Source organism: Neoarius graeffei, chromosome 7 (genome assembly GCF_027579695.1).
Source record: "Neoarius graeffei isolate fNeoGra1 chromosome 7, fNeoGra1.pri, whole genome shotgun sequence".
NCBI lineage: Eukaryota > Metazoa > Chordata > Actinopteri > Siluriformes > Ariidae > Neoarius > Neoarius graeffei.
Window position 1 is genome coordinate 78977637 of NC_083575.1, and position 13572 is coordinate 78991208.

The 13572-nt window shown below is 41.5% G+C and overlaps 1 protein-coding gene across 1 annotated transcript in view; it reads right to left on the minus strand.

Annotated features, from left to right (window-relative positions):
- The window catches only part of aimp1a (aminoacyl tRNA synthetase complex interacting multifunctional protein 1a), a 100062-nt gene that overhangs the window by 38239 nt on the left and 48251 nt on the right, over positions 1–13572 (minus strand). The window contains exon 4 of the mRNA XM_060926463.1: positions 1840–2004. Coding sequence (XP_060782446.1) covers positions 1840–2004 — 165 coding nt within the window. The remainder of the gene's footprint in view (positions 1–1839; positions 2005–13572) is intronic.

Here is a 13572-nt window from a genome sequence, read left to right on the forward strand (position 1 = left end):
TTCAGATATTTGACCTTGTGTCACCTTGACTTATTTTTGGACCAATTCCAAAATGCATGAGTTCATGTGCTGGTTATAATGGCGTTTGTCCCGTTTTGTCGCATTACAAGCTGGAATTAAAATGGATTTTTGGAGGGTTAGCACCATTTGATTTACACAACATGCCGACCACTTTAAAGGTGCAAATTGTTGTTTTATTGTGACACAAACAATAATTAAGATGCAAAAACAGAAATTTGGAGTGTGCATAGGTCTGGATTGAGGTCTGGGCTTTGACGAGGCCATTCCAAAACATTTAGATGTTTCCCTTTAAACCACTCCAGTGTAGCTTTAGCAGTATGTTTAGGGTCATTGTCCTGATGGAACGTGAACCTTCGTCCCAGTCTCAAACCTCTGGCTGACTCAAACAGGTTTTCCTCCAAAATTACCCTTTATTTAGTGCCATCCATCTTTCCTTCAGTCCTGACCAGCTTTCCTGTCCCTGCAGATGAAAAACATCCCCACAGCATGATGCTGCCACCACCATGCTTCACTGTAGGAATGGTGTTCTCAGGGTGTTGGGTTTGTGCCACACATGGCGTTTCCCATGATGGCCAAAAAGATCAATTTTAGTCTCATTAGACCAGAGAATCTTCTTCCATGTGTTTGGGGAGCCTGCCACATGCTGTTGGGCAAACTCCAAACGTGTTTTCTTTAAGCAATGACTTTTTTTCTGGCCACTCTCCCATAAATCCCCACTCTGTGGAGTGTACAGCTTAAAGTGTTCTCTTTGGTGTCTTTGTTGCATCTCTGATTAATGCCCTCCTTGCCCGGTCTGTGAGTTTTGGTGGGCGGGGTCTTCTCTTGTCAGGGTTGTAGTGGTGCCATATTCTTTCCATTTTGCTATAATGGATTTAATGGTGCTCCCTGGGATATTCAAAGTTTGGGATATTTTTTATAACCCAACCCTGATCTATACTTCTCCACAACTTTGTCTCTGACCTGTTTGGAGGCTCCTTGGTTTTCATGTTGCTTGCTTAGTAGTGTTGCAGAGTCAGGGTCCTTCCAGAACAGGTTGATTTATACGGACATCATGTGACAGATCAGGTGACACTTTGATTGCACACAGGTGGATCTTAATCAACTAATTATGTGACTTATGAAGTGAATTGGTTGGACCAGCTGTTATTTAGGGGTTTCATACGGAAGGGGGTGAATACCTATGCACACTCCAGATTTCTGTTTTTCCATCTTAATTATTGTTTGTGTCACAATAAAACAACAATTTGCACCTTTAAAGTGGTAGGCATGTTGTGTAAATCAAATGGTGCTAACCCTCCAAAATCCATTTTAATTCCAGCTTGTAATGCGACAAAACAGGACAAGCACCAAGGGGGATGACTACTTTTGCAAGACACTGTAAATCCTACAAACATTAAAATCACTTGTTCTCAAGGCATTATGTCTGAAGGTTCTCAGGTCACTCAGGTCATCGTAAACCGTAGGTATTAAAGAAGGAAACTGGACTTGCTTGAAATCCTTGAAAAATTCAGCCTTTAAGCAAAATAAAGACTGAAGCCAAGATAAAAAAAGTGACGGCTGCAAATGTTTCAGTGTTCATCTTTGCGGGGTCTGATTCCCTGGCAATAGATTTGCTCTTATCTGATTGGTTGTTGCCAATTGCCTGTCGCCCTAATTAGTTGCCCTGTGTCTCACCTGGTTGCCAGCAACACTGCCCAAAAAGTTGCCCCGTGTATCATCACCAGAAAGTCTGACTTTGTGGGAAACCTTTAAGAAGCTGGTGGGGATGAATTCTGGCAACATACAAGTACAGTTTCCTCACCGTGTCCTCAGACTCACCTTTCTTCTCTGCTTTAGCTTTGGTCTTGGCCTCGGTGCTGTCGGCTGGAGGGGTTTTAACAGTGGAGGCTGGAACTGCAGGAGCTGGTTTAGCCGATGACTCTGGTGCTGAGGGCTTGGAAGCACACTGGACACTGGAGTCTTCTGAAGGCATGGGCACGATCACTGTACACACACACACACACATTTTAGCTTCTCAAAATCTTTACAGAACAACGAGTCACATTTTTCTGACTGCTCTTCCCATAACGATTAACAAGAAAAAAAATAGAGGACCAACACAAAGCAAGTTGTGGAAAAAAGTACGAAAATACCAAACTAGCTCAGGGCGCCATGGCACAAACAGTTGACGCAGTGCTTTTCTTTCTCGTCATGACAGCAACACATTATTTTTCGTCAGTGCACGGATTCCAGACTAGAGAATACTAAAAACAGCCATGATGAATAGACATGCTTATCTCGACATTATTTCTGTACTACACAATAAGGGTTTGAAACTGGGTTCCAATACTTTCATCCCGCTGGCATTTCACTGACGACGATTTACTGCAGAGGACAATTTGAAGGGGGGGGGGGGGGGGATAATCCAAATGCGATCGATCATCCAAGACATGTTTCGTGTTTGCTTCTTTGGTTTTGTACCGGAGTTAAGAGCGAGTGTCCACATCGCATTTTTCCTGAAAGGCAGCATCTTTTTTCAAATGCTCCCAATAAATATACTAGGGAGAAAATTAGCTTGTATGTTTAAAGTCGGCGGCACGGTGGTGTAGTGGTTAGCACTGTCGCCTCACAGCAAGAAGGTCCGGGTTCGAGCCCCGTGGCTGGTGAGGGCCTTTCTGTGCGGAGTTTGCATGTTCTCCCCGTGTCCGCGTGGGTTTCCTCCGGGTGCTCCGGTTTCCCCCACAGTCCAAAGACATGCAGGTTAGGTTAACTGGTGACTCTAAATTGACCGTAGGTGTGAATGTGAGTGTGAATGGTTGTATGTGTCAGCCCTGTGATGACCTGGCGACTTGTCCAGGGTGTACCCCGCCTTTTGCCCGTAGTCAGCTGGGATAGGCTCCAGCTTGCCTGCGACCCTGTAGAAGGATAAAGCGGCTAGAGATGATGAGATGAGATGTTTAAAGGGGAACAGAGGGCAATATATAGAGTAAATATAACAATAAAACACACATTGATGAACCTTATTCAAGACTTACAAAAGTTTTTTGTTCTAAGGTTGGAAAGTTAGTGTTTTGAAAGTAGCTCGAGCAAACTATTTCCACAGTTTGAACAGCCCGCCATGATATTAATTTTATCCAATCAGAATGCATGTTCATTATCTCTGCGTAACACTCATGACGTATGTATGTGCTCAGTTGTGTTGGCTCATTGAGGTTGGGAATAGCACGTGTGAAATACCTGTTTCTGCCTCTTGCGACGATTTTGCAAGTCCACGGGTGGCGCCTATCTCATTGCAGCAAATAAATTCTGCTGGACTCGTGAGCAACTCCATGTTACATTTTCCGCACGAGCACCACGCCGTGTCACCTGCACGCAGACGCTCTGCCCCACGCTCGCCATGCCCATGGTCAGCATCAGTCTCATCCTCGCCGTCATCCGAGCTTTCTTCTCTTATTTCATCACCGGAGTCGAGAGTACCTCTCCTAGGTTCAAACTGGTACCCTTCTAAGCCATAGCCTGCTTGCGGTGTGTCTTGCGGGATCTCTTCGTATGATTCGACAGAGCTGTCGCTTTCACTTGATGCGCCCGACGCCACGATTACACGCTTCTCTCCTAGTGCAGTGGGTAGGGCTGACGTCACGGTCTTTTAAAAATGGTGACTCTTGTGCCGTTTAGCGTACCGACTATTATATTTACAATTACCAAGATATTTCGTTGTTTTCTAGTATATAAATTTGATAGAATACTTAATACGTTACTTTGTCACATCAGCAACTGTATATATTATATTTGGTACCCCTTTAAAGTCTTTCATTTTCTGTAAAGCTGCTTTGCGACAATGTCTGTTGTTAAAAGCACTGTACAAGGGGGCGTCGTGGCTCAGGTGGATAAGGCGCCATACCATAAATCCGGGGACCCGGGTTCGATTCCGACCCGAGGTCATGTCCCGATCCCTCCCCGTCTCTCTCTCCCGCTCATTTCCTGTCTCTACACTGTCCTATCCAATAAAGGTGAAAAAGCCCCAAAAATATCTTTAAAAGCACTGTACAAATAAAGTGACTTGAGTGTATGCGGCCGCCGAGTGAAAAATCGTCGTGCCGTTTTTGTGCAGCTGCTTCGAGCATTTCTAGTTGAAAAGCTCAACTTTTCAGAAAGGTGCTGCTATCGTCACTGTCGCGCCTTTTCAGGCATTCAATCGTATGGGTGGGACTTGTCACCATGGTAACTAAGAAAACGGAGGAGAAGCTTGTTGTGGCCGTGTCTGTCCATCATGAACTATATGATGCCGGTTCATCATATAATAAAACAATCGGCTTATGTACGACTCGATTTCGTGGAATATTTTTTTATTTATATCCACATTCACTGGATTTGGAGAAACAGAGCAATTTTTTTTGCAAATTCGATAAATAAAAACTGTATACAAAACTTCTGACAAAATCATTTCCGCTTAGGCGGACTTCTTAAAAACCTATCAACGGCTGCACAAATTGACTTTAGTGCTGGTTTTTTTTTTGGTAGAAAGTGCTGTCTTGTTGAAGTATAGAATAGTTTTAGACATTTATTTAATTCTTCCTTGGACATTTCAGTGATGTAATTTTCAAACTTCTTTGAGCTTTTGAACCAGTCTTAAAAAAGAAAAAAAAAACAACAACAACAAATTTTCAAGATGAAAAATGACAGCAACATGACAATAGCATTTTGTGAAAAATGCTATAATAATAATAATAATAATAATAATAATAATAATTCTTGAGAAAAAAAAAAAGATACGTTCTTACCATCAAATATTTTCATTCCACATTTTGTTGCTTTTTTGTGGCTTTGTTTTCGAGTTTTTATTTCGTCCTCGGTTGGTTCAGCAACACGCGCCGCCATTTTGTTTTTCTCTACTCACGGTATATAAACTGATATCCTAGTAGTAGCCAATCAGAGTGCGCGATTGCTCATATCCAGTGAATGTGGATAGAATAATAGCAGTTAGAGTGGTGATATGTTGGTTTGAAGCCAGTATTTCCTCTCAGAGGAAAACTCCGTATGGACACACCCCCTTAGATTTGTTCAGTATCTCACCCTGTGTCCGAATTCGCTCCCTACTCACTATATAGTGGGGACGCCGTTTCGTAGTGCTGTCCGAATGTATAGTGAGGATTATTTACACCCTATATAGTGCACTCAAAGTATCCCACAATGCATCACGAAAAGTAGTGTACAACGATGGTCACTAACCAAAGCTATATATCCCATAATGCACTGCGGTTGCGGTGAAAGAAATCAAAAGTCCCAAATCTGATTTAATAAAAATCAGAGACAAAGAAGAATGTATTCAGCCTTGATTTTAAAAAAAACTTAAAGATGCAGGCACTTTTGTATTTATTGATGTGGGAAATGCGCTCAGTATAATATGGGTCGATCACAAAAAAATACTGTACATGCATGTATTTATTATTTTGAAAACCCACCAGCTGACTAATCTGATACGTTTTAATTGTGCGACAGTAATGACGTAAATAACGGCGCGACGGAGTAGTGTCCGAAAGCGGTTTTTCAGTTCATCAATGAGCTCACTATATAGTCCTCTATAGAGTAATTCCCTATACAGTGAGCAGGGAGTAGTGAACGAGTGAGTGATTTCAGACAGAGTCAGACTTCAAGTGAGAAAAATGAGTCAACTCTGAATTGACTAGACTTCAGGAAGTGAACCCAACAAAATGCTTTTTTTTTTTTTTCTTCATTGCAGTATTTTTTGGTAAATAACCTGAGCGAAAGCACAGCGCGAAAGTGCATCAGAAATGGCAGAGGATTTGGACGGACAAACAAAAAAGAGCAAATAAACAGTGGATAACACGCACAGAATGTCTGAATTATCGAAATGTTTATTTGGTGTCAGCTCTGTGTTCACCACATTCCAATTTTTGTAATTTCTACACAGACTTGACAAAGGTTTGTTTACATTTGTCTGTCGTCGTACTTCTGAGTAATGAATGAAATGAGTTTTACGAGCGTGTTTTCAGCACTACACCCTCCTCAGCCAGCATTCTTTTCCCTTCTTTGATTTCTTTAATTATGTGCAGTATGAAAGCAAACCAGCTCGGATTTCGGTTCAGCATGCGGATTAATAGATGTCACAGTGTCTTTAGATGTGCGGTATGCACAAAGCTAGCTTGGTAGTGATTAGTCATGTAACAATTCACCCAATTCGATGCATGATTTGACTCACAATATTGGGTTCACAATTTGATTTTCCCCATGATATTTTTGAAAATTTTTTTTCATTTATCAAAAAAAAGCAACATTTATTTTCCTATTTCTTACCAACTTAAATATTCCTTTAGTTAAATTTTAAAAAGTTCATTTTATTAATAACCAACAATAATTATTTACCCACATCTGTTAAAGTTGGAGCAAAATATAACAGCCTATTAACTAAAATATTCCTTTTATTAAAAGTGAAAAAAGTTAACAGGCCTTTTCTTAATAAACATTTATGAACACTTGTACTACCTCCATTTGCTTCTCTTTTATTTTATTTGTCGTCAATCACACAACAGCTCTTTCCCATTTTAGATCTTTTTTTGTGTGCATTTTTGAAGCATTAGAGCTGTGTTACTTCCGCCCATGTTGAAGTCACAAGTATTCCTGCTATTGTAATATGCGCCCTCTGCTGTCTAAACAATGGAATTACAGCTAGGAAAACTAGATTGTGCAGCATAATAATAACACCATACATGTCCACAAGCCGGCGACTGGCGGTTTTCTCCGCCTACACAGATGGTCTACTCTGGCTACTTGATCCCAGTTAAAAAAAAAACCTTGCCTTTCAACAGAACTCATGTACGCTGACAACACTGTAGTCTTCTCTGAGAACTTAAACGACCTGAAGAAAATCCTAGAGATCTATGACAATACTCTCTCAACATTTGGTCTGCAGATGTCGTACAAAAAGACGGGGACTATGGCTTTCAATGTAGACGAGACTATTCAAGCGAGAAGTAGTCTTCTGACAGTCAACAACACAGAAATCAAGAACGTGAGGCAGTTCCGCTATTTCGGCCATCTAATCAACAACACTGGGAAGTCATCGATGTTTCTACATCACAGGATCGGATCAGCCTTTGAAAAGTGGAACGAGCTGAAACATGTACTCATTGACTGTGAAATCCACTCAATACATGGATGAAAATCTTGACAGCATGTGTACAGTCTCAGACGTGGGAACTAACAAGTGTCAAACTGCAACAGCTTAAATGCTGTGTGGAATGGCTTCTTAAGAAAGATGATAGCCGGGGGCTCTGCGAGGAAGAACGCTCCCCCCACAAACCAACGCAAGAGAGAGGTTGACCCTTCATCCCTAGTAGAAGGGGAACTGGACTGGGGGTTGAAGATCTTTAATACAAAGTTGTATGAAATAACACAGTCACAGTCAATTGAGGATACGTGTCATATACTGTACCTCAAATACATCGCACACATCTGCAGAATGCCAAATGATGCCTTACAAAAATTGTGCTGTTCAATAAAAGGAGGAGTTGGAAGAAGATTGAAGATCTTTTAGGGGTCGACAGACAGCAGGCCCTCAAGATGATGATAAAAGACGACTTTATGCAGCTGCTGGAGAGCAGATTTACAGGCCTAAAACAGCTGCGCCCCAAGGCCGATCATGTGCCAAGAGGGAAGACATGATGGATTGTTCAAGCGATTTATATCGTCTCTGCTGCCCATAATTTGCTGCAAATCCAATTATTTCACCACGAAATTGTCTTTGATTTGAACATGACTGGAAGTGACACCATATTTGTTGATCGATTCTCGCACTCTAATTGGCTGAGCCAGACCACGTGACCATGCCGTAGCAGACGGTAAAGACGCAGTTGGTGGTTGTTGCAGACAACGACTTCACTTGGTTTTCACAAAATGCCACCGAAGAAGAAACTAAAGCCTTCCGTGGAACAAATAAAGTCCGTTTTCTGCAGGTTCATACATAAATCTGCAGTTAATATTTTCGTATCTAAGAATTGTTATTTTCATATCCAGAAGCTACCCGGAGTGCCGAAGTTCCCATAGAGATGTCTGGTCCCTTCACTAAGGCTTCATACTTATAAAGTGCAAATAACTCAGTGTGTGCAAATGTTTATGCTGAAATTAAAACTATACAATACACCAAACCACACCAGAAGCACATCAAGTATATTACACATGCACCAGAGAAGCTCACCATGTAGTTATGTTACCAAGCCAGGAAGCGTACTACAGAGGGGAACTGAGGAAGCCAAGCACACACACACCTGGAGGGAAATTTCAGACATATTTTGCAAGTGTTTTACAGGGAAATGGTTAGTAATTTATTAGCTGGGAATGCACCAGAAGACATCTAAACGTAAAAATTTTCTTGAGGGGGGCATGCCCCCGGACCCTCTCAGCATTAGCATGCTTTCGGCACGCCACAAATTCCAGACTCGCCTACTATTTTATTTATTTTAATTTTTTTTTTAAGCCCACTACTTCAAATTTTCTGGAGAACCCAGCAATAATAATAATAATAATAATAATAATAATAATAATAATAATAGGGCAGCACAGTGGTGTAGTGGTTAGCGCTGTCGCTTCACAGCAAGAAGGTCCGGGTTCGAGCCCCGTGGCTGGCGAGGGCCTTTCTGTGTGGAGTTTGCATGTTCTCCCCGTGTCGGCGTGGGTTTCCTCCGGGTGCTCCGGTTTCCCCCACAGTCCAAAGACATGCAGGTTAGGTTAACTGGTGACTCTAAATTGACCGTAGGTGTGAATGTGAGTGTGAATGGTTGTCTGTGTCTATGTGTCAGCCCTGTGATGACCTGGCGACTTGTCCAGGGTGTACCCCGCCTTTCGCCCGTAGTCAGCTGGGATAGGCTCCAGCTTGCCCGTGACCCAGCACAGGATAAGTGGCTACAGATAATGGATGGATGGAAATAATTTTCGTACGATATATCATTACATACCAAGTAGTGATATGCTTTCATTATTTATTGGCAATGACAGTCTCTTGGATGCACTGCAAAACTAAAGCAGCAAACTTATGACATGCCTTGTCTGATTTGGGTTAAGCTGAAAAATGTAAACAATTTAATTAAATCCATTTCTGGTCGATGTGAAATGGACATCTGAAGAAAAATAATACACCCTGAATGACTTCAGTGTTTCCCCTGCCATTATATTGGGGGGCACCCCATCCCCCCCACCACACATTTTAAGGTCCGAAAAGAAAAGAAAAAACCCAAACAAACAAACAAACTCAGCTGTGAGCTACTGCTCACTTACGTATCCCCCCGCTCTCGCTTATATCAGAACACAAGCAATCGAAGGAATAGGACACTTATTATGAATGTTGACTTCAACAAATAATTAACCCTGAAGTGAGTAAGTAAAGAGCAGTGTCTCTCCCCGGGGATTTAAAATAGCATCCTGCTAAACTCTCATTTTGAAATAGCGTTTTGCTTCTTGAAATAGTGTTAAAATCCACCCTATACGTTTCGTAAATACATTGTCGGAAAACAGGAAGTTGATGTGCGACAGATCTGAAAATGGTGTACACGGTATAGAACCCCAAGCTGAAGTTCGGTACCAAATATCAAGCAGTTGTGATTTGTAGTTGCTGAGAAAAGTGTTATGAAAATTTTGTAAATCCACCCTATACGAACAGTCAGTAAACAGGAAGTCGATGTGCGACAGACCTGAAAACGGTATAGAGATCTTGCAGTCACGTGACCGGAAAGTACACAGACGCCATCTTGTCGGTAAAGAACACCGCTGAATACTGCTGCACTCGTGTACAAAATGGATCAATGTCAACTGACGGACTACACGGCTCATTTTTCTAATGAACAGATAACTAGATACATGTCTAAAATAAACGATCTACAGATTAGTGACCCTTATGGCTTACCGGACATAGTTTTCACGACCGTGTCAGTGGATATGGAACTGCCAGCGGAATACCCAGACGTGTATAATTACCTCATTAACTTTCCCTCGCTGTTCAGTGGTGAAGCACTGCATGCTTATAAATCTCTGGACAGTTATCTTTACAGAAATTCAGGATTTGTCAGCGACTCAGATGTGGCATCTTGTAAACAAGAAAATAATCCTCATTGGATGGGTAAGTCACTTAAGTATTACTAGTACTGCACTGACCAGCCGATTATAGAATAGAATAGAATAGAATAAGGTAATTCCAGCTGTAATTCCAAATCATCCGTTTTGTTTACCATGGATCTGGCATTGGAGAGATAGAGGCTTAGCAGTGGAGGTTTGAGTAGCTGTTTTCTGAGCTTAGTCAACAGGCCAGCTCTACAGCCTCGCTTTTGCTTCCGCTCCTGGCGCCGCCTCCTTCGCTTTGCTTCCGATAACAATCCACGGAGACCCCGCTGGTCTCGCTATCTCGTCCGGAATGTTTTTTTTTTTTTTCTCGTCCGGAATGTTGTGCATGCGATGGAAATCGCTACAAACCGTCATTTTCTGCTGGAAACCAATGTCCAGTAAGTCCATACAGTTGTAGTGGATATTGAAGTCCGGTACAGACGAACAACACGCAAAAATACACACAAAAAACATAAAAAACGTGCACAGGTAGGGAGAGCTTGTAGCCGCAGCTGTTGTAGTAGAATTGTATATAGTAGGGTTTTCCAGAAGAAACGGTAGAAGTAGAAGCAGAAGTAGAAGGCGGAAATATGGCGTTTGACCGACAAGATGGCGTCTGTCACAATCTGGATCGGCTGTGACGTCACATGCAAGTGCTCCATACACGGTATAGAACCCCAAGCTGAAATTTGGTACCAAGTGGCTATCATTTGTGGTTGCTGAGAAAAAGGGCACTTTGGATAGATGGACAGAGGTAAACCAGTTTAAAAACAAACAAACAAACAAACAAAAAAACCAGGAGTGCAGTTCTACTGTAAAAATTGTTCTAGTTATTGTTGTAAAATAAATGTGAAGACTTAAATCTGATTCCTTTAACTGTTTGTTCAGGTCCAAATGCCCTGTAATAGGAGCCACGGGGAGGGGTCCTACAGGTGACCATCCTCCCCCCCAAAAACAAACAAACAAACAAACAAACAAACAAACAAACAAACAAACAAACAAACAAACAAACAAACAAAAGCTTTAGTGGACACACTGGACTTGCATATTAATCTTCATTCTTAATCCATTTCGTCATTAAACTTCTTTCACTGGCATACTAGAGCTCGGTTAACGTTTTCCTCCATTCCCCACAATGCCATTCTCCCGGCTGATAGCTGTGTCAGTGTGCTGCGCTCACAGCACATTGTAAGTAGGCCTGTTGCGATATTCGATATACAGACTTATCGTATGGTAAATGAAAATGAACTCGGTAATTTTTTTTTTACTGCGATTTCGGAATTTACGTACTGTATATCTACATAGGGAAATTGCCAGAGTATTAGCTTGACCCATTGACTAAATAAAACACCGCGGTGTTTTCTGTTGTCTCACGCGGCTCTCTATCAGAGGCGGGGCCTCCCAGCATGCAACAGTTATCCAGCCAGAGTATCCACTGAATGGTGAAAAGACAACACGTTGCTCCGTTGTACAGACCATATGCGTAGAATTAGGTATGGGCGTGTTCCTACCAATATTTCTGATCGAAGGAGGGGGGAAAAAAAATCATCACGCTCAGTGCGCGGTACACAAATGGTTACGGTAGGTTTCCACGCACAATTCGCTCATGAATATTCGCTCTGGGGGCGTGGTCGTGAAAAGAGCAAGCATGTTCAGCTGCCATGTCAGTGCGGTTGCAGTGCAATGACCGGCTGCTAGCTAGCAAGCTAGCAAACTGTCCTTGAGGAATGCAACGTTAGATTGGTTCGTAAAATTAATCAGTTAACAACAGTTCATATTCAGTGTGTAAAAACGACAATGACAACATACGAATATGACTGTTTTCTAAGTTTGTGTGGCATGTAAATAACAACCCGACTTGATACTGACAACAACTGGTGTTCATTAAGGTCACGAAGACATTATTAAATCATATCAAATTGTGCTAATGTTGGCTAATATTGCACCGAGTCTTGCTTGTGAAGTGCCTGCAAACTTTAGCAGCCCGCGAACCCTGAATTTGAAGTGCTTCAGTTAAGACCTGCAGAGCCCTGACCGAGCTCGGGTAACATGACATGTAAACAACCACCACCCAATGGTGATGTGGACATTAAAAGGTGTCTGGGCCACGAACAATCAAATCAAACATTTTCACGTAATAAGCATAACAGCCTCCACATTCTTAATCAGAAATTAAGAAAAGCACTGTTCCTTTCAATGAAGATCACTTTAAACTAATCAGAAATGCACTCTATACATTGCCAGTGTTGGGTAAGTTACTTTAAAAATGTAATTCGTTACAGTTACAAGTTACCTTGTTTAAAATGTAATTGTAGTGTAACTTTTTCAATTACTTTTAAAAAGTAATGTAACTAGTTACTTTTGGATTACTTTTTAATTACTTTAAGGTTTTAATGAATATTGACCCATGTTCACCATTTAATTTTTGAAAACCGACAGTGTGAACCTTAAAGCAGTACTAAGCTGAGAGGGAATTGCTGACAAGCAATCACAGGAGGTCCATAAGAGATGCTTGCACCGTGCATGTGATTCTCAGACTCCTGTCATAGGGGCCATACTCTTCTGTTCCTCCCCTAGGCTCTACCGTTTTCACAGTTTGCAGACTACACAAGCAGGTTCAGAAACCACTTCTTTCCCACAGCGGTCACCTTATTGAACTCTTCCCAAAGACCAGTCTTTCGTTCCCCTCTATCCACACCTTACCATCCATATAGTGTTCCTCTTCAATTCACATCTGTATAGCCCTATCTACAGTGGTATAGGATTACCTGTATAATGATTCCATCTGTATTCATCACATTTATTTATACCATGCTATTTTTCATTGCCCTGTGCATTGTACTGCCATAACTACATTGTACATACTCTGCGCATACATGCTCTGCACATATAACCATCTTTACTTACACTAGCTGTAAATAACGGCATTTTGTCTCTAAATACTGCATTATGTGCAGTCTGCACGTGTTGCACTTGATTAGATGCCAAACTGCATTTCATTACTTCATACATGTGCAATGACAATGAAGTGTTCTACTTTAATCTAGTAATAAATAACCAAAGTGAGACTTTTACATCACATTTTATTTTTCTTGTTTTTCTCTTTGCTTGTAAAATGAAACATGGCACAATACAGCCCATCAAGAATTCAGACTGACGATGGGTAGTCAGTCATTGAACATTTAAGAGTCAATGGAATGTTGATTACAAAAAAATACAATAAACAATAAACACATTCAAGTGAATGGTAGTAGCCTAGCACGTAGCTAACTAGGGAAACGACATGTGTGCTTAACCGTTGTTGTGATATATGACATTGAATCAATCGTACATCATTATATTATGTTGCCCACTGGGATTAATAACAACGATGGTATGTAGGTGGGTGTCAGTTGTTCTAGAGCTGGTAGTTCAACATATTTCGTCAGCATAGCCTACCTTGCTGTTAATGTGCTTACAACC